Below are 25,145 nucleotides of genomic sequence, written 5' to 3' on the forward strand. Positions count from 1 at the left end.
TAAAAGTAAAAAATGATGGCTTCAAAATAGTGTATAAATTTGAAATAGGTTTCCCGGTTTCATTTAAGATTATAACCGTTCTTTTCTGTAATTGGATACGCAAACGTCAAATTAGGAAAAATCGATTTTTTTGGCGAACAAAAAAGATGGCTATTTTTTTTTTTAGAACGGACAGGATAAAGGAATAGCAATAACAAGCTATTTTTTGTAATGTTTGTATGTCGTAAAGAAATTATATTGGTCACAAAACCTACAAATTTTTAAATGTAATTGTAATAAAAGCATGACAAGTTGCAAAAAATACTTTAATTAAACGTCAATCTTTTAGACGATTGATTTGGCGGACTGTTTGACGTTACGGACGACTGTAGTGCCACCTAATTAATCCCCCCTGCTATTGTTGCTGATAAAGCTTGACGACAACGGACGTTTCCAAGGACTTGCTTTCCAACTGGTCATATAGCTAATAGGTAAAATAGCGATAAACAGATTATCTTTGGTCTTCTCAACTCGATTGCTTTTCTCGCTTTCGACGTGCCGGCTCAAGCGAGAAAACCAATCCCGTTGAGATGATCAACGATAATCTATAAATATTGAAATCACCACACTAGTTCATCCGAATAATTTTTCATATTACAAACTTTGAAGCGAACATATTTAAATAAGCTAAGTTATTTGCCATTTCTATATTGAAATTGTGAAAGCAATGCTAAAAACATTATAGGAAAGAATACTTAATTTAAAATAGGAATAACATTTTTTGAAATTGCTGAATAAAGGCAATGGTAATGTACTAATGGTTATGATAACCATATAAGGATTCGACATGCATGTGCCCAGATTTTAAGCCTCATATTGTTATTGTATTCAATCTGTTATTATGTCAGTCAATACATTTTTATTCCCTATGTAGAAGTTTCGAAGTTGTCATGGTATTTTTAAACTCATTTTGATATATTTCGTAATCAACGAATGTATTGAACATTTAAATGGGTATTGATAAGTCGTAATTAATGAATCCTTTGTTCACATTAAAATGATTCACAAGAACAACTGGTGATAAGATCGTGAATTAAACATCGTAAATACACTGGTAATATCCGACTATTTAAAGGATTATCTTTTTTTGCGGATTCAAATCGACTACCGTCTGTGGTTCTTATACATACATACTGATAGATTTATTTCATGTTTTGGAGATATATAGTCCTTACTTCAGGTAAATTTAATTTACCGGTGGCTAATTATATTTCATAAGATTAAAAGGGAATGATTAGTGATTTCATTGGTTTAGAAGGCAACTTTCAGTAATTTGATTGGTCTAAAAAAGAAGAGTTTTGAGAATGGACATGGAAGGGGTTGTGTACTGTTTTTAAATCTTGTATTACAATTTTTAAACTGACAAAGAACAAAATATTGATTGATTAATACCTCTGCTGGTGGACTATTAGTCCCAATAAAAACTAGGTAGTCAATATTCCGGTATTGGCATAGTTTGTTACAAATCTTGCTAAAATTTGTTGGCTATAAGACTAGAAATAATAAGTAAACTAATGTTTCAACTCCCTAAACAAATTTTAAATTAATATGTCTAATAAGCTTATCCATGATACCAGGATTAAATTTATACTATTGGACTGGTGATAACCTCCGGGAATTCAAACTCCACCAGCAGTGGCATCGACCCAATGGTTGTTAATTAACTCATCATAGATAGGGGCTGCTTTAGAAAAGTTTTGACATTTTAAGAGAAGTTAGACCTAATCTCAACTGCATTCCAAATAACAACCATCACCAGTAGCAGTTGCCCGATACTAATAAGGTTTTATTCTAAATCATGTGAATCTGGATGAAGAGTTCTTCATTAGATATGTTTATCTCATTTTTTAGACTACTAGTATAGTCACTCATTTGTTTGCCTTTTTATGCTTTCTTTATCCTGCTTTGTTTATTCTTTAAAATTTTACAACCCTTAACCTGTATTCATCTTTTTTATATTTTGTTGACTTTAATTCATTCAAGTGATCTTTATTTCTATATTCTATAAACATGATACACTCATTAAATATTTAAGTTCATTCATTGATATAAACCAAAAAATCATATCGAGATAGCTATTTCTGCAAGTTAATTAAGGGTGTTAATTTTTTACAGGTGTTGAATTTAATGATGGCCAAGAAACAAGATTATGAGTCCATTAAAAAATCTTGTTTAAAGAAAGGAGAAACTTTTAACGATCCTGAATTCCCAGCAAATGATAAATCAATATTTCATAGCAAAACCGACGATGATATTGAATGGAAGAGGCCAGGCGTATTATGCAGATCTCCACATCTAATAGAAGATTTTAGTCCTTATGATTTACACGAAGGAGAATTAGGAAACATGTGGTTTGTGACAGCTATTGGTACACTGATATCTGACAGGGAAAGGATGGAACAGGTGTGATGAAGAATACTTTCAACCAACTAACTTTTGCGAATTTCGCGATTAAAATAACGCGAACGTAAATCGCCGCGAATATGTTAAACTTTGATCTTCCTTATTTTAACTTCATCAAGCCAATTTGAAAATCGCGAAATTGGCTAGTATGGGCTTAACGCGGAATAAAGTATTCGAGAAAATAAGTTGGTTTACAGTAATCAATAGAACAAAAACACAATCTGTATTGACCTCTTTCACTTAACTGTCGACTAGAACAGTAGACATACTATGAATCTTATATTTATTTGTCGTATTTTAAAATAATATGTCACTGACGTACTGTACAACAACAAAAAAGGAATTCAATAAAAAACAGAACAAAAGCTTAATGAAAAGTCAAATGAAACATGATTTTTAGAAACATTGACAAATGTTTACATACCTGTTTATTTTACAGCACATAATGAACTTTTAGTATTATTTTGAAATTTTTATTCACTTTATACACTTATGTCTGAAATAATATAGAGAACATGCATACTCATATATTGAGCACAGGCCATTTGTAAGTGTTTTGGTTAAACTTCAATATCCCTAAATTTCAACACCAAATTATTCGCTATTCTTTTTTTCTTGTTACCCTTTGTTCTTTATTTTTTACATGTAACCACCTCTATATATATAAAAAAAATGTGGTATGATTGCCAATGAGACAACTGTCCACAAGAGACCAAAATGACACAGACATTAACAATTATAGGTCACCGTACGGCCTTCAACCATGAGCTAAGCCCATACCGCATAGTCAGCTATAAAAGGCCCCGATAAAAATGAACGAAAAACAAATATGTAACACATAAACAAACGACAACCACTGAATTACAGACTCTTGACTTGGGACAGGCACATACATAAATAATGTGGCGGGGTTAAACATGTTAGCGGTATCCCAACCCTCCTCCTAACCTGGGACAGTGGTATAACAGTACAACATAAGAACGAACTATAAAAATCAGTTGAAAAAGGCTTAACTCATCAGATGGACAAACATACAAGTGGACGTGGCCGGGTACTTATACATCCCGACACAAAAAGACACAATGAACAAATCGGAGAGTACTCGCAGTTATCTGACAGCTAGTTCAAAGCCACTAACAACTAATAAAAAAATCATGCATCTAAGACTAAACTATCAATCCGTACACATCCAACATCCAATGGATTTAGTATAAAGACGTCATAAACCATGTTAACAGCCAGAGAAAAACACGACCTTGTGCAATGCCAAGTTACAGGTATCGACAGATTGTAGATCCATGGATGTGTATATGTATATAACATACTAGTAATATTTAGTTAGCTTTTGATTTACTGATAACAAAGTCAATATTTATACCAATAAAACAATATTCAATGACCTTTTTACAGTGTTGAATATGTAACCTTTTAGAATAAGTTTATTTAAAGGAGCGACAAGTTTACATGGATCATTTCTAATTTCCGGGCACGGTTAACAACATTTCCGTAAAAATGAGGATGTGCTATCCCGTTTGAAATAAGTTTTCTACAGGTACAACCAAACTACAAATCCAAATCTGTATATCTATGGAAAAATTTAGTAAAGGTTTTAAGTAATTTATGGTAACGATATCCCTAATTTAATTATTTACCAGTAATACATAGATTGCGTTCGTTAAAATTAAAAACGTCACAACAGACACAGTCAAAGCGAACGAGCTGCGAAAGCCTATCAAAACTTTTGGAAGATGCGCTTTATGAAAAAGCCATTAATTCTAACCCTTCAGCAACGAGTTAATAACAAAGAGAAGAAAATTCCCGATATTTGTTTTTGTTTTTTTGTGAATCGTATTATGTGATGATTTTCTAAAATAAAATAAGATTTTTGAACTAACCAAGAGAAATGCGAAGATAGTGAGAAGACCTATTCAACAGTAAAAAAAGATATGCATGTTACAGTTATGGCTCTGAAACTTTTCAGGTCATATTGAACTATGACGATGGAATGTGTTAAATGTATTTTAAATACACATCAACATGCAAGGATAACTGTAACTTCACTGTTTTGTCACAACCACAAAGTATTAAAATAACAGAATGTTCTTTGCTCCATTGACAAATCAACTGACAAGGTATTCCTTAAAAGAAAATATGAATAATATACTATGCCATACGGTCATAGTCCTGTTTTTAAAATTATTTTTAATTAATTATTTACATTGATGTATTCTAGATTATTCCAAACATCAAGAAACAAGAATGGAAAGGCGTCATGGAGAAACAAGATTATGCAGGAGTGTTTCAGTTCTGGTTTTGGAGGTTTGGAGAAACTGTTTCCATTGTAGTCGATGACAAGCTTCCAACGAAAGATGACAAGCTATTGTTCTGCCATTCAAGAACTCGTGAAATATTCTGGTGTGGATTGTTAGAAAAAGCATATGCTAAGTACGTAATAAGATATAAAACCGAAGATGTGGTATGATTGCCAATGAGACAACTATCCACAAAAGACCAAAATGACACAGACATTAACAACTATAGGTCACCGTACGGCCTTCAACAAAGAGCAAAGCCCAAACCGCATAGTCAGCTATAAAAGGCCCCGATAAGACAATGTAAAACAAATCAAACAAGAAAACTAACGGCCTTATTTATGTAAAAAAATATATTTAAATGGTTAACAAGAATATGGTGCAATATTTCATAATACATGCATCAAAATAAGCAAAGTTAATAAAAGCGTACACAATCAATTGCTATTAATCAACCGAATAAGTGACTATAAATACTTATGCCACATTCATGACTTTGAACATGAATTTGCCAAAGACAACTGTGGCTTAAAACTGAGTAAATAGCTAGCACAACTTCAAAATTGTAACGAAGTGGGGGGGTAAGCTACATTCTATATTTAGACAATGTGAAATTATGGGTTTGCAATCGGGGTTTTATGCCAATGAGGTTTGCTAAGGTACATGCATATTTATGTCATATACATTGTACATGTATATGTGAAAGGACAGTATGGTGCGCATGCAAGTAAAAAATACAGTTTGGCACGATAATTTTTTAATGGTGATGCAAACACTTATTTTTGACCCGAATGCACTCTTCGTTAGTTATGAGTGTCCACAAAACAACTGTTTCTGTTACATGTGTTAGGACAGTGTTTTTTCTTCATAAAAACCTTTTTTTGTGATCGTCCCACGCAACATTTAACAACTCATACTTAAAATACAGTACTTATTTTTGTTAAATTGTCAATAAGAAGGCCTCAAATGTACCAGATGGGAAAAACTAGTTAAGTCCCGAGACAACGATATAGGTAACATATCAGCTAACTTGGCAATCACTTTTGAATCATGATGCAATAACTTAACCGGCTGAAAAGGTACCGTGCGGCAAAATTTTTACGTATGCAGGACTGTTAGTTACATGTATTTAGGTACAAAAACTGACTGCCCCTGATATAATACAATATATAATATTTCTAAACAAATGTATTGCACTCTGGTGAGCAACAACAAATGGTTAAATCATTTATGCATTCCAATCCTGACTTCTTTATAAATGTATTGTCTTTATTGTTTCAAATTGCTTCTGTTGTTTGGTGTGGTCTGACGTTGTAATAATTTATATTCAAAAGAATATTTATTTATAGAATTGGTTATAATAGTGGTCTTTTATCGTTTAAAATTAGCACAGTGTGTAAATTGGTGATTAATTGTGGTATTTAATATATGTGACCTTCACATTGTACAGCATACTAGTGTAGAGGGTTCAAGACCAATTATACAACGATCCTCACATTATTTAAAACGTGTTATTATGTTTCTACGGCGTAAATAAATTCCGATCGAGTCATCACATTTTGCGTTTTAAAACCAAAGAGTTCTCGATGAATAACTGCTGACCGAGTTGGCATCCCTATATATTTTTTTAATTCTTTAAAACACGTGAGGAAATTTACATTAAAAGACGACATAACTGTTTTTATTGCTAAATAATTGATCATAAACTACTTTCACATTAGATCAACTTTATAAATTAATACATTGGCGTTCGGTAGAATCCTTCTATACTCGAAGGATTCGGTTGCCACTATATCACTATCCTGTCAACACTGATGTTGTGAAAACGAATCACGCACGTGGCACTCATAGTATTCTCTAATCTTAACCTTCTAGAATTGTTAGTTTTCCTGCTGCCGAAAGTGGCGTTATACACCAATCAATCAATACATGTATGTATATGATATATAATATTAATAACGGATGAGTGTTAAGGTAGCGCAATACAAAGATTTTTCATCCCCAATCAGACATCTTTAAACTGATGTAATTCCACTCATCTTTCTTTAAATTTTATAAATGAGGTACCAAAAGAAAGAAGAAGGATTATTCTTTCAAATTGTGGTAATTTCATTATGACATAATTATTACATATTTGATTGTTATGTAATTATTTGCTATATTGTGATGTCCATACTTGAATGAATTTAGCATCTTTGTTATTCATAGCATCCCAAAATATTTTATAGATTCGTGCACAACACAGTTTGACCGCCAAAACTGTGTCTCAGATTTTTCTTATTGTATTTCATTTTCTCATAAATCTTCAATGCAGTTTGCAACATCAATTCATAAGAGATCACTAAATTCAATTGGGTATAAAATTTGTTCTATTGATGTTTTTGGAAATCTGAGACACAGTTTTGGAGGTCAAGCTGTGTTGTGCACGAATCTATAAAATATTTTGGGATGCTATGAATAACAAAGATGCTAAATTCATTCAAGTATGGACATCACAATATAGCAAATAATTACATAACAATCAAATATGTAATAATTATGTCATAATGAAATTACCACAATTTGAAAGAATAATCCTTCTTCTTTCTTTTGGTACCTCATTTATAAAATATAAAGAAGGATGAAATGAGTTACATCAGTTTAAAGTTGTCTGATTGGGAGTGAACAAATCTTTGTATTGTGCTACCTTAAGGTCATGTTTTATTCTTCATTTATTGCAATCAATTACATTGAATAAACAAAGTCGATTTCAATTTTGAGTTGTCAATCCCATCCCTGGTCGTAATTAACATGACAATGCCCAAAGTAGACAATCGAGGAGGTAAAATTTATAATACTTAAACAGCAGGTAAAGTGAACTGCACAAAACAACAACTATTGGTTCAATTTAGGATAATATTATATAAACACTGCAAGCAAAAAAAAAAATCTTGTTCAAGCTGTTGGACGAAATATAAGGAACGTAGCAATAAGCTGAATAAATGCAATAATTAGGAAATCAAAGAGTAAACAAAACAAGAAGTTAAACTAGGCAATCTGAAAGCTTACATCAACTTCGCTGTTGGGTGAAGTTTCGTCTTCGAGAATATCAAAAGCCAAGTAATCCTTTCTTTTGAGTTGACATGGAATGTTACCCTGGGTAAAAATGTATTAATTTAAATTTTAACAGACTTTATGGAGACTACGAGTCGCTAACAAACGGAGAAGCAATAGACACCCTCGTTGACTTTACAGGTGGGGTAGCTGAGAGAATCAATCTGATCATTATTAAAGACGAAAAAACACGAAAGGTATTGTTTGGAAAACTGAAAGAAGACTGCGAAAATGAAGCACTTATAATTTGCTATATTCAGGTAAAAATAATATATATATACATATTTATTTAGAAAACAGTAGTTTATCTAGCTAGAGATGAAGGATACAACAGACACAGTTAAGTCGGCCTCATATCTTGATTTACATATCATAATAATTGACAGTGAGAGTCGGATGAAAACAAAACTCTACGACAAAAGAGATGATTTTAGCTTTCCAATTAAAAAACTTTCCATTTCTAAGTAGCAACATTCCAGCAGCACCTGCATACGGTGTATTTATCTCCCAATTGATACGAATTCCCGTGCTTTCATTTCCTATCATGATTTTCTTGATAGAGGGTGGCTGCTCACAAGAAAGCTATTAAACCAAGAGTTCCAAATGATGAAGTTGAAATCATCGCTTCGTAAATTTTACGGACGCCATCACGAATTGGTTGACCGTTATGGAATAAACGTTTCACAAATGATATCGGATATGTTCCTTACGTCTCAACTACCATCCCCTTCCCTTTCAGGAATGTGACCCACCGAATTAGACTATTTACCGGATTTGTTATCACATAAGCAACACTACGGGTGCCATATGTGGAGCAGGATCTGTTTACCCTTCCGGAGCACCTGAAATCACCCCTAGTTTTTGGTGGGGTTCGTGTTGTTTATTCTTTAGTTTTCTATGTTGTGTCATGTGTACTATTGTTTGTCTGTTTGTCTTTTCATTTTTAGCCATGGCGTTGTCATTTTGTTTTCGATTTATGAGTTTGAATATCCCTCTGGTCTTTTTCGTCCCTCTATTATCGATTGTTGAAACATTATGAAAATTGGATTATATGTCAAAAAAAAAGTTGTAGATTTAAAAACTAAAGTTATGAATAATGAAATACACAAATTCCATTCGTTTTTTATTTGGCTTTTTTTTTTAAACAGTTTGATTTGAGCGCCACTAATAAGTGTTTTTGTAGACACAACTCGCGCCTGACGTGTATTATTCTATTCCTGTTATATATGATACAAATATTTGCATTCAAAACCGTGGCATTTTTAGAAAAAAATAAACATCAACAAAGCTCTCTAATAAACGATTATCTATAAGTAAAAACATTTTAACCTTCAAAACAGTGACACAATTCCCAAAGTAGTATTTACTGGTAGTATTTGTTTATATAAATATCATTTCATTTCTATTTTTCAGGTCAAACCGGGCGACAAGCGTGGAAAAGAATTACCACAAGGCTTCGTTCTCGGGCATGGCTACAGCATTACTGCAGTGAAAGAAATATTACAAGGGAATACTAAACTATTGATGATTAAACTGGCTAATCCGTGGGGCAAAATGGAATGGAATGGTCCATGGTCCGAAACGTATGATTTTATAATGTTCATTCTTTTAGTTTTATCAACACGTCATATTCACATCTCGATTGAATTTTTTTTTTATGTTCTTTAGATAAAAACCATACCCTGATCTAACTTAAATCCTTATACTTATGATGTTATAATGATAAAGTATAGTTGTCGTGCAATGTTTACCATGTTACGTACAAGGAATTTATAGAATACTTGCTGGGTTAAGAAGTTAACCTTACACACGTCTAACATATTAGCAGACCCTGCATGTTTCAGTGTAGTCTTTTGGATTGTGTAATGTAGGTATTCGGGATTTTCCTATGGTATCAAATAAAAAAATACTGAATAGATTACATGAATTAACAAAACATAAGTATACTGACCGACTTTAGAAACGCAACACTAGATTATACTTTTTAACTTTTGAATTAATGTGTCACCGTCAAAAGCAATAACTGCCTGTAACAAACGCCAAAACGATTGTCAGAAAGGTCAACCAATTCTGTTTGAAATGGTTTGGGTTCCGTTTTAATGTTTTTCTTCAGTCGATTCGTTGGTAGTACAGTTTATGGGAAACATTTATTGCATGAATCTTTGTGCAATGGTATTCAGTAATTTGATTAGCAGTTGACGTTGTGGCCGTAAACATATCGCGCAAATAACGTTGCGTATTCAAATTCTATGGAAGTTGCATTGTCACTTTATGGTCATTGATGGTCAGCAACAAATCCCGTCTACCTGTATCGTTGTCGAAAGGACAGTAAAACGAGTTTCTGAAGTCAAACTGTATGTTTGCAGCACGTTCACGTTTTCCTGTTTGCAGTATTCTAGTGGGCTGATTCGGTGTTTTATTCCTCAGTCTTGGCAATATGGAGATGCAACATTATTAACTGATTTATGTGTGGCCAAGGATTAAAAGAATTGTTTCACGAAGCAAAATAAATTGAGAAAGTCTTGTATGGGTTCCAAATTTGGCATAAAGATATTCGTGTGGCTTCAAAAATTCGGTATGATTAATAAACACAGGTAAGTCAAATGTTGATTTTGTCTAAAGAGAATAAAGCATGGTTAGCATGATTAGTAGTTGTAAGAGAATCAAACATGATTTGGTAAAAAAAATCAACAAAATGAGTGTTGCATTGTTAAAGTCAGTCAGTATTTTACAATAAGTACAGCCAACAGAAATAATTAAAAAACAGTTTGATAGTTTTTTTGTTTAATGGTTTGTTGTCTAGTTCATATATAGAAAACATGACAAATTCGGACGGAAAAAGCAACTATTGTTTAGTATGTATATATCATTTATTTTGATCTTTTTAACAACAAATATCACACTATTGTTCCTTCAATTAAAAGAGGGACGAAAGATACCAAAGGGACAGTCAAACTCATAAATCTAAAACAAACTGACAACGCCATGGCTAAAAATAAAAAAGACAAACAGAAAAACAATAGTACACACGACACAACATAGAAAACTAAAGAATAAACAACACGAACCCCACCAAAAACTAGGGGTGATCTCAGGTGCTCCGGAAGGGTAAGCAGATCCTGCTCCACATGTGGCACCCGTCGTGTTGCTTAAGTGATTACAAATCCGGTAAATAGTCTAATTCGGTAGGTCATATTCATGAAAGGGAAGGGGATTGTAGTTACGACATAAGGAACATATCCGATATCATTTGTGAAACGGTTATTCCATAACGGTCAACCAACTCGTGATGGCGTCCGTAAAATTTACGAAGGGATGATTTCAACTTCACCATTTGGAACTCTTGGTTTAATAGCTTCCTTGTGAGCAGCAAACCTCTATCAAGAAAATCATGATAGGAAATGCAAGCACGGGAATATCGTATCAATTGGGAGATATATACCCCGTATGCAGGTGCTGCTGGAATGTTGCTACTTAGAAATGGAAAGTTCACAATTGGAAAGCTGAAATCATCTCTTTTGTCGTAAAGTTTTGTTTTCAACCGACCCTCATTGTCAATTTCTAGATGTAAGTCAAGATATGAAGCCGACTTAACTGTATCTGTAGTATCCTTTATCTCTAGTTCGATTGGATAGATGCTTCCACATAGTCACCAAATTTTGAATTGTTTAGTGAAAGAACATCATCTATATAGCGGAAAGTAGAGTTAAAGGATATTGCTAACTTCTTATCTTTCTTCCTAAGAAGTTCCTGCATGAAGTCAGCCTCATAATAATAAAGAAACAAGTCGGCGAGTAGAGGGGCACAGTTTGTTCCCATTGGAATGCCGACAGTCTGTTGAAAAACACGTCCTCCGAACGTAACAAATATGTTGTCAATCAAGAAATCAAGCATCTTGATAATATCAGTTTCAGAGAATTTTTTGTTTGAATCAGAGTGATTCTTTACAAAGTAGGATTTATCCCTCCCTAAGACAAGATACTTGTATCTACGTTGGCCATTCTTTTTTATGAAGCAAAGTAATATCAACTCTTTCAATTTGTCTTTTATTAACCTGTATATCTTGTATATTTTATCAGTAGAAACTTCTTGTCATTGCGTTGCACAAATTCTAAGGTGTTGAGACTTCATGTGTTGTCATAAAATTGAATAAACCTCACATTATACAATAATTTAATTGTATTGCCTTTTAAATCTCCATTTAAATTGATCTTTCCACTTGTGTGTTTACCATGACCACGTGACCATGACATTAAAACAGTAAAATCAAACCTTCCCTTCTAGTTGCTCCGGACTATTTATTTTCGTTTGGTTTAGATTTTGCAAAAAATCTTGTAATTGTCATTTTCTTGGCTGTTATTAAGGTGGTACCTAACACTACAGGGAGATAACTCTGTAAAGTCAGCTAAACGTTTTAATTACGTTGTGTTATAAAAGGAATATCAAGCTTCTCAATGATCAAAATTGGTGTTTGTCAAATTGCTATATAACCAGTGTAATTTTTCTGGCAAAACGGTTGGTTCAAAAATTTTAATTTTTTTATATTTTTGTTCAAGTTTACTTTGACAAAATTTTATGAAAATTAAACGAGCTAAATTAATTTTAGTGAAAGTGTTGGGTACCACCTTAATGCTGTTTAAAACAAAATATACAACACTTCAGATGTTTGATAGTTGGTCAATAGTTATGGTTCTTTAAAATACAGTTAATGCTGAAGAACATCGGCTGTACACTGTTATAGTATGTTTTGAAACAGAATTACTAGTATGCAGACGACTACATCAAACGAATAGAAATAATATTACTCTTATTTATTTTTTTCAGATCGAGTGAATGGCAAAAAATGGGTCCAATACTAGAAGCTGAACTGCCCATCTCAAAAGACAAAGGAGAATTTTGGTAGGAATATAAATGTTATGTAAAAATAATGGTTTATGATTTTCTAAAACAAATGAGCTGAACAAAAACTGAAAAGGAAATATTTGATAAAAATACTACATGCTTAAAATGTAATGAAAATATTTGTCAATAACGGGATTTGTTAACAGTGCGTTTGCTGTTAAAAATTCCCCTCTAAAACGCTACAACAGAGCTAGGGGGTCAACGACTTCAGGCGACGCTAAATTGGTTTTACTGTCACCATCACGAATCGGTTAACCGATACATTTTGTTAGTGTCTCTACATTGTAGCAACGTGCGTTCATGCTCTTATATCTTTATATACTGTGGATTCATTATTATTCGTTGGATACCAATTTTCGTGGGTTTCGTTGGTACAAGGAACCACGAATTCAAATGTTCAACGAATATCATATTTTCAATATGCTTTGTATACAGAGATTGGCAAAAACACGAAATTAAATATCCACGAATATGCAAGTTTTCAGCAGTCCACGAAAATTGATACCCACGAAAATAAATAAATCCACAGTACTAGTAAAGTTGTCAGATATGTATGTTTCCAAGTTCGTCCTATTCCAGATTGTGACATTTCGATTCAAATGGCGGATTATGCATGTCTACCCTTTTGATGCAACTGGTATAGCTCTTTTAGAAATTCTTGCGATTGTTGCAGTTTTTGTAGAAATCTTTGTTTCTTTCTTTAATCTATCTGCGAGTTCTAAACATCGGCTAGCGCCTGTTTGCATTATCTTTCTTGAGGACAACGCTATATATATATATATATATATTATCGTGTACATGTACTAAGACGCTTAGATTTTGGCAGGTCTTTTGAATCGACCATTTACTGGAATTGAATTCGTAGTAGAAAAAATTGACCGACTATACTTCTCGTTGAACATTGTAAAGATTGACAAAAGTCGATCGGTGCTCAACCTGAACAAAAGGAGATTAAAGGTATACGTTAATGTAAATGTTAATTTAATCATAAAATTATAAAAACGACATCGAGACTGCAACTGTGTGTACGTCTTTAACAACAGAAAGATAATTTTGCATAAACGGTGTCGATAACTGTATAGATCAAATGTGAGGTGAAAGATACAAAGGGATACATATACTCATAAGTCGGAAATAAACTGACAATCAGATTACAAACAACAAAAAACCACGAAAAGAAAATATTAAGTACTCAAAACACACCGTAAAAAACTAAGGACTTAGAAATTCGAATGCTACAAAAAAAAAAATTGAGGTTATATATAATGGTGCATAAGTAAGCAGATATGGTCCGCAAATGGCATCCATAAACTTTCTAATCTTATGACTGTTATTTCATTGGTTGTGTCGGTGTTTCGACTCACTAGCAACATGTGTTTACAGTCTTCAATCTTCAGATATCAGTATAGTCGTTTGCTTTCTATTACTACCGATTGTGTACTGTCCTCGATTGTAAAGTTTTGACTGAGTGCGCTTTTGCTTCTTTCGAAGTTTATACGATAATCTCACTTTCAGTCTGTAGTTAGATTTTTCTCTTTCTAATCGACGCACATGAAACATGAACATCGGTAAAGTGCTGTCGATAAGTTAAGTTACATTAAGATGCACTTGTCAGTCATTTTATCTTTTTTGTTGTTAGTTGCAATTATGATTGTTTGTTAAAGTATTTGGTTTTGTGTAAAGCTCAGGGAGAAAGAACTGTGTGTATAAAATATTTGTCTTGGAATTACAGTAGCTTGCAACACAATTCAGTATTTTGTTGATTTATACTGATAAATGGCAAACACTGAACAGTGTGAACATACTAAACATATTTTAATTGATTTCACGCGAACAAAATCGTTCGAAGTGAATAATTTTGAACATTGATTAAAAATTGATTGAAATGACAAAATAATTTAATGTTAAGACTTTTGAATTTTCTATCTTCGATGGTAAAGTTTGACTCAGTGCTAATTTGTTTAAAGGGTGATGCGTAGATAGCAGGAGCACCTTTTCAAATCAAAATCAGTTCACTAGTGGTGGAAGAAAAATATATCTCCTTATCAGTATAACATATAACATTAAATGTATGGACTTTGGACAAACGACGTTATGGGCCACTATCTTATAAAACCATGTTATTTATTGTAGTTATCAATTATGCTTAATTTCGAGGTATTTATGCTATTTTTATATTCATTTAAAAGATAGTTATTTGTTAACAGGATGACATTTGATGATTTTTTAAACCATTTAACAAATGTTGACATATGCCATATTGTGAAGCCATCGAACGAATTTATACTGCATTCTGAGTGGACAGGTCGTTCAGGTGGTTGTGACTATAAAACGCAGTCATTCTTGAGCAACCGACAGGTACGTGTAACTGTATATAATGTTTTTCATTATCTCATTTGATGAAAAAGACGAGAATGAGCTATTGCTAACATCCCTCGTTTGTGTTGATTCTCTGCTAGAACAAATAGCCTAGAATTGTAAATCACATCCGTGGTGGTCAAGATAAAGTCGCAGAACATTTAAAATTATTACGAATTATTGATTATTGAAAGAGGCTGATATTTTTCACAAAACAAAAGCAATAGGTTTTTCCGACTACAAGAAAAAACACGGTTTAACGTATTTCTCTGCATCTACTGTTTTATCGAAATGAAAAGACGTGTGTAGATTTGATAATCAGAGAAATTTCCATCGAAATCACTCACCATGATGTTAATGACTTTATCCTCTTCTACAGTCCTCAACAATGCAAAATACTCATACTGTATACATAAATATAAAAGTCCCGCCATGAAAAGAGGTAAACTATTCGAATGTGATAAAACCGGGTCTGATTAACGATTAATTAATAAAAACATAACAACAAATCAACAAAACAACAAAACCAATTGACAATTGATAGTATAATTCATTTGAAACATTTTCTTTCGCAGTGAATAAAAAACGTATGATTTTGAAGGAAAAAACTGCAATTTTACGGATAAGTTTACACCCCACATATGCCGACAATAAGATGACTAGAAAATATTAAAACCATCAGAATAAATATGATTTCGAATTTATGTTACATGTATACCTAGTCTCTGTTTATTTTGAATAAAAAATAGTATCCCTTTGAAAGGCAAGCTTATATTTTTCACCAATGTCAATTGAACGTCTGTATTGTTTAAACATTTATACTTTATAGTTTATTATTGAAATACAACAAGACGAAGATGAACTCGTTGTGTCATTGGAGCAGCATGATATAAAACCAGGCAAATCACATACAGAAAGAACTTTAAATACAATTGGATATTCGATTATGAAGGTATATAGTATTTGAGTTTATTTTTGTTTGCATTCTTGCTCCTTTCCGAAAAGAATTTTAAACTACTACACTTGGGTTTAATTTAGAAAATATCTAGCACAGACAAACTTGTTGGATTATCAGAGAAATCTGAGTTCTCTTTACGATATCTAGTACATACGAATCGTCCTGTTTGATGTGAGAACTTATTTAATTTTTGGTAAACATGTGTAAAAGAGGGGTGAATGATACCAGAGGGACAGTCAAACCCATAAATATTAAAAAAAAAAAGCTGTCAACGCCATACCTAAAACAGACAAAGATAAACAGACAAATAATACACAAGACGCAACATGGAAAACTAAAGACTCTGCAAAAACTTGGAGTGATCTCAGGTGCTCCGGAAGGATAAGTAGATCCTGCTCCACTTGTGGCACCCGCCGTGTTGCTCATATTATTACAATCTCGGTAAATAGTCTAATGCGGTAGGTCATATTCGTAGGAAACGTTTATTAGAACATGTAGTGTTCATAGGTCATACATACCATTTTTTAGTCATAGAATCACAGATTGGCCATAAAATGTATCTGTGTCTTTGTACTTGTTTGCCTTTATACATATTTTGATACGAGCGTCACTGATGAGTCTTATGTAGACGAAACGCGCGTCTGGCGTACAAACCTATAATCCTGGTACCTTTGATAACTATTAACTAACTAGAGACATATCTTACTGTTACATATCTTAATTTATGTTAATCTACGTGTTTTGCTGTTTGTGTTTAGCACCGCGACGAGTATTATATAGACGCGTTTGCGTTCGGCGTAATAAACCGTAGCATCTTTCATATATGTTTATAAAAACAAATAATGTGCGTTCTTGATTTACCGTCATAGGAAACGCTCAAACTTTAACATTTGAAAGCTTGAATGTAAAATATGTAGAAGCTATTTGATTTAAAAAGAAGAGTAAAACTAACCAAAGTTGGACACGAGGAAGAGTTTGATCTTTAGTTTGATCAAATTTTCTAATTACAATAACAGAAAGTTATAGAAAAATTAATTACCAAATTCATAAAGAAAATCAGCAAATTGAATTTGAAGAAAGTAAGACTCTACTGAGCGTCACTGATGAGTCTTATGTAGACGAAACGCGCGTCTGGCGTACTAAATTATAATCCTGGTACTTTTGATAGCTATCTATTAACAATTAGTTTTCTATTTTTATTTATTTTTTTTCATTGATATATATCATATGAAGAGTAAAATAACAATAATTCCAAACTCCAAAAAAAATTTAATTTGGAAATTAAAAACTAAAAACATAAAAATAGTGAACTCCGAGGATAATTCAAAACGTAACGTCCCTAATCAAATGGCAAAATTAAAACAATAAACACATCAAACGAATAAAAAAGCAGCTGTCATATTCCTGACTTGGTACGGGTATTTCCTTATGCAGATAATGAGGGATTAAACTAGAAGATTTTGAGGATGGGTAAAAAAATAATTCACCGTTACAAAATGGAAAATTTAAATCATTAAGTAAAATTCACTGTTTCACCTTAACGATAAGTGATATATTTAAAATAAGATTGTTTACTAGGGAAGAAAAACAATATTTTACAATTAAATGTACAGCTAGTTAATTAGTGGCCTTTAAATTACGCGGTAATTTAAAAGCTATAAAACATAGATAACTTACTAAAATTTTTAAAATGGTTATTTAATTAGTTTTTAGAAGTTTAACAATTATATAAAACACAATAAACAAGGATTATGCAATCGTTAATTAGTCGTCTAATTAGTTGAGGTTATTATCTGATAAAGAGTAGTTATCAAAGGTACCAGCATTATAATTTCATACGCCATACGCGCGTTTCGTCTACATAAGACCCATCAGTGACGCTTAGATCAAAAAAGACATAAAGCCAGAAAAGTAAAAAAAATCCAAAAACTTTTACCATATACGGCTAAGGTAATATATGTCTGGGATAAGAAAATCCTTAGTCCTTGAAAAATAGAAAATATACTTACCGCGAAATTTGTGAAAAATACACCTAAACAAATGACATATAAAATATCTAAAATATATATTTTCTATTGATGAAGACATTGAAATTACAAAACCAGTTTTTTGTTATCAAGGTTGAAGAGAACAGATTGTACAGATTGCATATACCAGGTAAACTTATTGAACCACCAAACATGATCAAAACGCGGAGCGTATTTGGAAAAAAAGTGTTATCTAGTGGCAGATATGTGATCATACCATGTACAAAAGATCAGAAAGAACATGGTCCATATTTGTTGCGATTATATACCAATGGTACAGCTTTTGTAAGGTATTTATCAATATAGTCAATTATTTTGCATTGGATTTTAGGTTAATGGTATTTTACATTTATGAGAAAAAAAATCATCAAGAAATATAAGATTTTAAAATTTTTATCAGATACCGTCTACATTGTTTAGCACCATAGGTATCAGCAAAGCAACAATACAATGATAGCAAAAAGTACCTATTATAATCCCGTTTAGTAAACAACTATTCACCGCTATTCAGTAAACAACTATACACCGCTATTTAGTAAACAACTAATCACCGCTATTCAGTAAACAGCTATTCACCGCTATTTAGTAAACGACTATTCACCGCTATTTAGTAAACAACTATTCACCGCTATTCAGTAAACAACTATTCACCGCTATTCTATTCAGTAAACAACTATTCACCACTATTCAGTAAACAACTATTCACCGCTATTCAGTAAGCAACTATTCACCGCTATTCAGAAAACAACTCTTCACCGCTATTTTGTAAACAACTATTCACCGCTATTCGCCGTAGAATGTATCTGTTTTATTTACATGATTTCTCTGTGTAAACAGTAGTTTTGTCCGAAGTATAAAGATGTTCAATCTTAAATATAATATATCTTTTTTCTTCGAATATTTAAAAGATAAATGAGTTTTAACAAGTATAAAATCGTCAAATGCTTCGTACAACAGGAACATTATAATCTACTGAAGCATATCTTTTAGAAGTGTAGATGACCTCTTTGAACGCTTAATTTTAGTCGCAAGCCAATGTGTCTTTTTTTGCCTGTAGTAGATCGAATTTCCGTCCGATCTTTAAAGTCGACTTCCTATTTCATGATCTGATTTTTAGCTCACCTGGCCCGAAGGGCCAAGTGAGCTTTTCTCATCACTTGGCGTCCGTCGTCCGTCGTCGTCCGTCGTCGTCCGTCGTCGTCCGTCGTCGTCCGTCGTCGTCCGTCGTCGTCGTCGTCGTCCGTCGTCGTCGTCGTCGTCCGTCGTCGTTAACTTTTACAAAAATCTTCTCCTCTGAAACTACTGGGCCAAATTAAACCAAACTTGGCCACAATCATCATTGGGGTATCTAGTTTAAAAAATGTGTGGCGTGACCCGGTCAACCAACCAAGATGGCTGCCACGGCTAAAAATAGAACATAGGGGTAAAATGCAGTTTTTGGCTTATAACTCAAAAACCAAAGCATTTAGAGCAAATCTGACATGGGGTAAAAATGTTTATCAGGTCAAGATCTATCTGCCCTGAAATTTTCAGATGAATCGGTCAATCGGTTGTTGGGTTGCTGCCCCTGAATTGGTAATTTTGAAGAAATTTTGCTGTTTTTGGTTATTATCTTGAATATTATTATAGTTAGAGATAAACTGTAAATAGCAATAATGTTCAGCAAAGTAAGATCTACAAATAAGTCAACATGACCAAAATGGTCAGTTGACCCGTTTAGGAGTTATTGCCCTTTATAGTCAATTTTTAACCATTTTTCGTTAATTAAAGTAATCTTTTACAAAAATCTTCTCCTCTGAAACTACTTGGCCAAATTAATCCAAACTTGGCCACAATCATCTTTGGGGTATCTAGTTTAAAAAATGTGTGGCGTGACCTGGTCAACCAACCAAGATGGCCGCCACGGCTAAAAATAGAATAAAGGGGTAAAATGCAGTTTTTGGCTTATAACTCAAAAACCAAAGCATTTTGAGGAAATCTGACGTGGGATAAAAATGTTTATCAGGTCAAGATCTATCTGCCCTAAAATTTTCAGATGAATCGGTCAATCGGTTGTTGGGTTGCTGCCCCTGAATTGGTAATTTTGAGGAAATTTTGCTGTTTTTGGTTATTATCTTGAATATTATTATAGATAGAGATAAACTGTAAACAGCAATAATGTTCAGCAAAGTAAGATCTACAAATAAGTCAACATGACCAAAATGGTCAGTTGACCCGTTTAGGAGTTATTGCCCTTTATAGTCAATTTTTAACCATTTTTCGTAAATTAAAGTAATCTTTTACAAAAATCTTCTCCTCTGAAACTACTTGGCCAAATTAATCCAAACTTGGCCACAATCATCTTTGGGGTATCTAGTTTAAAAAATGTGTGGCGTGACCTGGTCAACCAACCAAGATGGCCGCCACGGCTAAAAATAGAACATAGGGGTAAAATGCAGTTTTTGGCTTATAACTCAAAAACCAAAGCATTTTGAGGAAATCTGACGGGGATAAAAATGTTTATCAGGTCAAGAACTATCTGCCCTGAAATTTTCATATGAATCGGTCAATCGGTTGTTGGGTTGCTGCCCCTGAATTGGTAATTTTGAAGAAATTTTGCTGTTTTTGGTTATTATCTTGAATATTATTATAGTTAGAGATAAACTGTAAACAGCAATAATGTTCAGCAAAGTAAGATCTACAAATAAGTCAACATGACCTAAATGGTCAATTGACCCCTTAAGGAGTTATTGCCCTTTATAGTCAATTTTTAACAATTTTCATTAATTTGGTAAATTTATGTAAATTTTTACCAAATATAGTTCTCTGTTACTAATGGGCAAAGTTCATGATAGATATAATTGTAAGAAGCAAAATCGTTCAGTAAAGTAAGAACTTCAAACACATCACCATCACCAAAATACAATTTTGTCATGAATCCATTTGTGTCCTTTGTTTAATATGCACATAGACCAAGGTGAGCGACACAGGCTCTTTAGAGCCTCTAGTTTTCGTCCAGCATGGAAATATCTGACACTGGGCTTCAACCGAACAACAATCAATAACAAAAACAATAAAAGTTTCATTTTATACCCATTTGATGAACGAACAAAACATGGCAAATGCTCAGCAGAACCTCACATTTATAAAACTCTATTATATTTATCATGTCTTGTCAATAAGCTACAGTTTTATCTACATAGGACAGAAATGAATTCTTGTTTTCGTTATAATGTTGATGTGTAAAAGTGATAAACTAACGTATGAGCCAAGGCTCCATGTTGAAGGCCGTACCTTAACCTAAAATGGTTTACTTTTATAAATTGTTATTTCGATGGAGAATTGTCTCATTGGTACTCATACCTCATCTTCTTATACCTAAGCACATTAAAATCGGCGTCAACACTTTAACACCCTAATAAAATGACACAAGCACCGTTCATTTCTTAAAATTGCATTTGTTTGCTAATAAGACCATGAATAAAAAAATATATCAGAGTTTAAAGTTTTCTTTTATTAACCAGTGTACGTTTTGTGAAAGCACATGTGTAACATTTCATTTTGATATGAAGGTTATTTTTTGAATGACGCACGATTGTACACGTAGTTAGCTAAACAAACTAACATATTCTCTTGAAACATACAGGCATGTAATTATTTGTAACTTTGTCATTTGTTTTTTAAATCAAAGGGAATTAATTGAAGAAGGGCCTTCGACTATATGGCCTTGTTTAAGTTTGCCAGCAATGGTTACAACGCTTGCCGTGTTGATTGTGGAAAAGATTGTAAAACCAGAAGGGTCTACGGACAAAGGTATGAAGCATAAGTATTTAAGGTTATACATATTTAGTAGAAGTTATTTTTGGGAACGTTACACATTACTTAATTATTCAATCGTAACGTTATATTCCAGTGATACGCCGAAATATTGTGGTTGACACAATAAAAAAACCCAGTTGTTGTCATCCAGATCAAGTTAATAATGGAGAAAACAAGTTTTTTTGCTTGATTTATAAAAGCAAACTCTGCTACTCCCCTCTTTTAACTACATTGTATTACTGCTGTTGAAATTACCTATAAAAAAACTTGACCGAAAGAGAGACACATACATGCATTTTTGATCATTATTCATTTTAATGTCATTAGAGTGAAAAATTGAAAACAACACGTTACATAATTTCTTGCGTCCGAAGCGCTTTTCTGGATTTATCTCCATCAGGAACGTTCAAAGCTAAACATTTGAAATCAGAAGATGTATAAGTATCGACACACATACATGGACGTTTCGTCCCTGAGGATATCACCAGCCCAGTAGTCAACACTTCGGTGTTGACATGAATATCAATATTGTGGTCATTTTTACAAATTTTCTGTTTACAAAACTTTGAATTTTTCGAAAAACTAAGGATTTTCTTATCCAAGGCATAGATTACCATAGCAATATTAGGCACAACATTTTGAGATTTTCGATCCTCAATGCTCTTCAACTTTTTACATGTTTTGCTTAATAAACATTTTGATATGAGCGTCACTGATGAGTCTTATGTAAACGAAACGCGCGTCTGTCGTACTAAATTATAATCCTGGTACCTTTGATAACTATTCGAATTTTTGGATTAGAACGGGCAAAGTATATTATTTAGAGAGACTTTACTTAAGATAAAAAAAATTTTTTTCGATAAAAATACATGTATGTACTAGTTTATAATATTTACAGAACTTAACGAGGCTATGACACTTCACCACGACTTTACTTCTGAAGCTTTCAAATATAGAGGAAAAACAATCTGATTAATTTATCTTACCAGTTACTCATTTTCATATTACAAACTTTTGAAAACGTTACCTTTTTTGGTAGTCGTATTCAGTTAATAAAATAATTGAACGAATTTAATCAAGACATTTACTCTTTCAAAAAGATTTTGTACCTAAATTTTATTGCAGATTTTACTCCAAAAATTGTGATACAGTGTGAAGGTGAAAAGGTTGTATCAGGAATTCCATTAGAGTTGAACGACAAAAATGAATGGGAAACAAAATCAGACTTTGAACCTATCAAAGTAACATTTTATCGAAAAAAGCCGAATCAACCTATAATTATAGAGGTATGTTAATTGTAATTGATATATTTGAAATACAAAATATATTTTCACGAGCGTACATATTAAGGATTATCCTGAAACAAGAGGCAAGTTAGTAGTATTAACAATCGGTATACGCCAATATTTTCAACAACATTCAAATGATTGTGTGTAATCTACGAGTATCAAATGTGAGGTGTTAATTTTAAGATATAATCAAATATATGATATACTGCTCTACACGTATTTCATAATTGTGTGGTTACGTTAAGTCTGGTGTTGAACATGAATTATTGTCCTCATTTCGGTTTCACACGTTGTACTTTATGCTTCTCAGTTAAACGTATTTCTGTTGTTTTAAAACAAACTCGCAGTTAGAAATCAATGTGTAATAAATATATAGCGTTGAATAGAGAATAAAAGTAGAACACTTATTCGTATTTATAGGACCACAGAAGCTGTATAAGATTTAAAATCAATTTGAAGAGCACATTAAACGTTTCCAAAGTCTTGTGTGATATGCTTTATCAAACGAATGAGACAAAACTAGAAACCAATACAAACCAGAATGTACTGCAAGAAAGTCTCGTTCAAAAATTCCAATCAACTATGTTTACTAGTTCATTAGTCATAAAAAGATTTAAAAGCACGATAAAAAATATGAAGACGCCATCATCACTGTATGTAACACATATATTCGAATTATCTTTCAGGTATTCAATAGTAATAAGATAATAGACGATTTTTGTTGTCAAGCAAGAGTTACCGATAATGGTGGTGAAGAGAGCAAATCTGTCAAATGTGACGTGTTTGGAAAAAAGAAAGAAAAATACACTCAGAAACCAGGATACATTCATGTTTTGGTTCAATCAAGTCACGATCTACAATTTTTGTAAACTTTTGTATAACATGTATAATTCAGTGTTTCAACTTTTTGTACAACACATACAACATGTGAGTCTTCTCACAGCTGATATATAACATGAATAAGTTTTGTTTAATTTTGTACGCAATTAACTCGGTTTTGATCAGTTTGACTACACGTTGATTATATTTTGAAGTCAATTTTTTAGTTATTTCAGGTAATACTGAGTAATGTTTTTATTATGATTTTTAGTCACTATTTGTTTAGAAATTAAAAGGAATGTCTCTAATTTTAATTAAGTATTCTGTAATTGATAGCAAAATCAAGCAATAGTTTAAGAATAATGTATTGATACATGATATAAGCATTGATCAGTAAATATATACAATATCTTTATTTACTTACTGATCCACGCGTTGATAAATAGACCAACCTTTAAAAAAGGATGATATACAAAATTCTTTGTTTTAATCATTTTATTATCTCTTTTTTATTTTATTTTTAACATGAGCTACCTCTCGATCAACTCTTTAGTGCTTTTGATTTTTTTTTACCTTTCCATCAACTATATTTTTTCTTTAAAAATGCCACAGTAGCCAGAAACATTGCATCCAAATAACCATGAGTTCCTGCCATTATTTTTAAATAGCTGACATAAGTCAAACGACATTTAAATGCTAAGTAGATGATGCTGTGTTTTTGATCTCCAATCACATACTATCTATATATAACTGAAATTTATGATATAATTTGTTACATAGGTGAATACCTATTAATTCTAATAAGACCTAGGTAAAACTAATAGTAAAACATTAAAATGACAATTTATAGGCATATTTATTTTTTTTATAACATTTTTCACATTATTTGTCACAAATTCTAAATAATATTTTTTTATCATTCGTATGTAATATCAAGTAATCCAAGCAAATATTAAAATATATTTCAAAGTAACAGGCTACAAGAATTTCTGTTAATCCCAAGTATGTTCCAATCCCTGACTCTTACATGCAACATAAACAACACATTAAAATAAAACAAAAGACAAGCATACAACAATGTTTTACAATAGCACACTAACGGAATGAAAAATTACAGATCCACGTCATATGAATCGAAGAAACAACA

The 25,145-nt window shown here is 32.4% G+C and overlaps 1 protein-coding gene across 3 annotated transcripts; it reads left to right on the plus strand.

Moving 5' to 3' along the window:
- Positions 1 to 414: 414 nt before the first annotated feature.
- LOC139495599 (calpain-5-like) lies at positions 415 to 24,971 on the plus strand. 3 transcript variants are annotated; one of them, XM_071283883.1, is made up of 12 exons: positions 415 to 459; positions 2,153 to 2,442; positions 4,676 to 4,887; positions 7,924 to 8,044; positions 9,261 to 9,430; positions 12,672 to 12,746; positions 14,957 to 15,107; positions 15,937 to 16,059; positions 18,186 to 18,382; positions 21,763 to 21,884; positions 23,016 to 23,176; positions 23,866 to 24,971. In XM_071283883.1, exons 2-12 carry the CDS (start codon positions 2,167 to 2,169, stop codon positions 24,046 to 24,048), a joined length of 1,791 nt encoding a protein of 596 aa, XP_071139984.1. In that variant the 5' UTR covers positions 415 to 459; positions 2,153 to 2,166; the 3' UTR covers positions 24,049 to 24,971. The 3 variants fall into 3 exon arrangements, with proteins under 3 accessions (XP_071139984.1, XP_071139982.1, XP_071139983.1); XM_071283881.1 differs by having other exon boundaries at positions 417 to 459; positions 7,924 to 8,107; XM_071283882.1 differs by lacking the exon at positions 415 to 459 and adding an exon at positions 1,127 to 1,219 and having other exon boundaries at positions 2,155 to 2,442; positions 7,924 to 8,107.
- Positions 24,972 to 25,145: the final 174 nt, after the last annotated feature.

This window comes from Mytilus edulis, chromosome 11, assembly GCF_963676685.1.
Source record: "Mytilus edulis chromosome 11, xbMytEdul2.2, whole genome shotgun sequence".
Taxonomy (NCBI): Eukaryota; Metazoa; Mollusca; class Bivalvia; order Mytilida; family Mytilidae; genus Mytilus; species Mytilus edulis.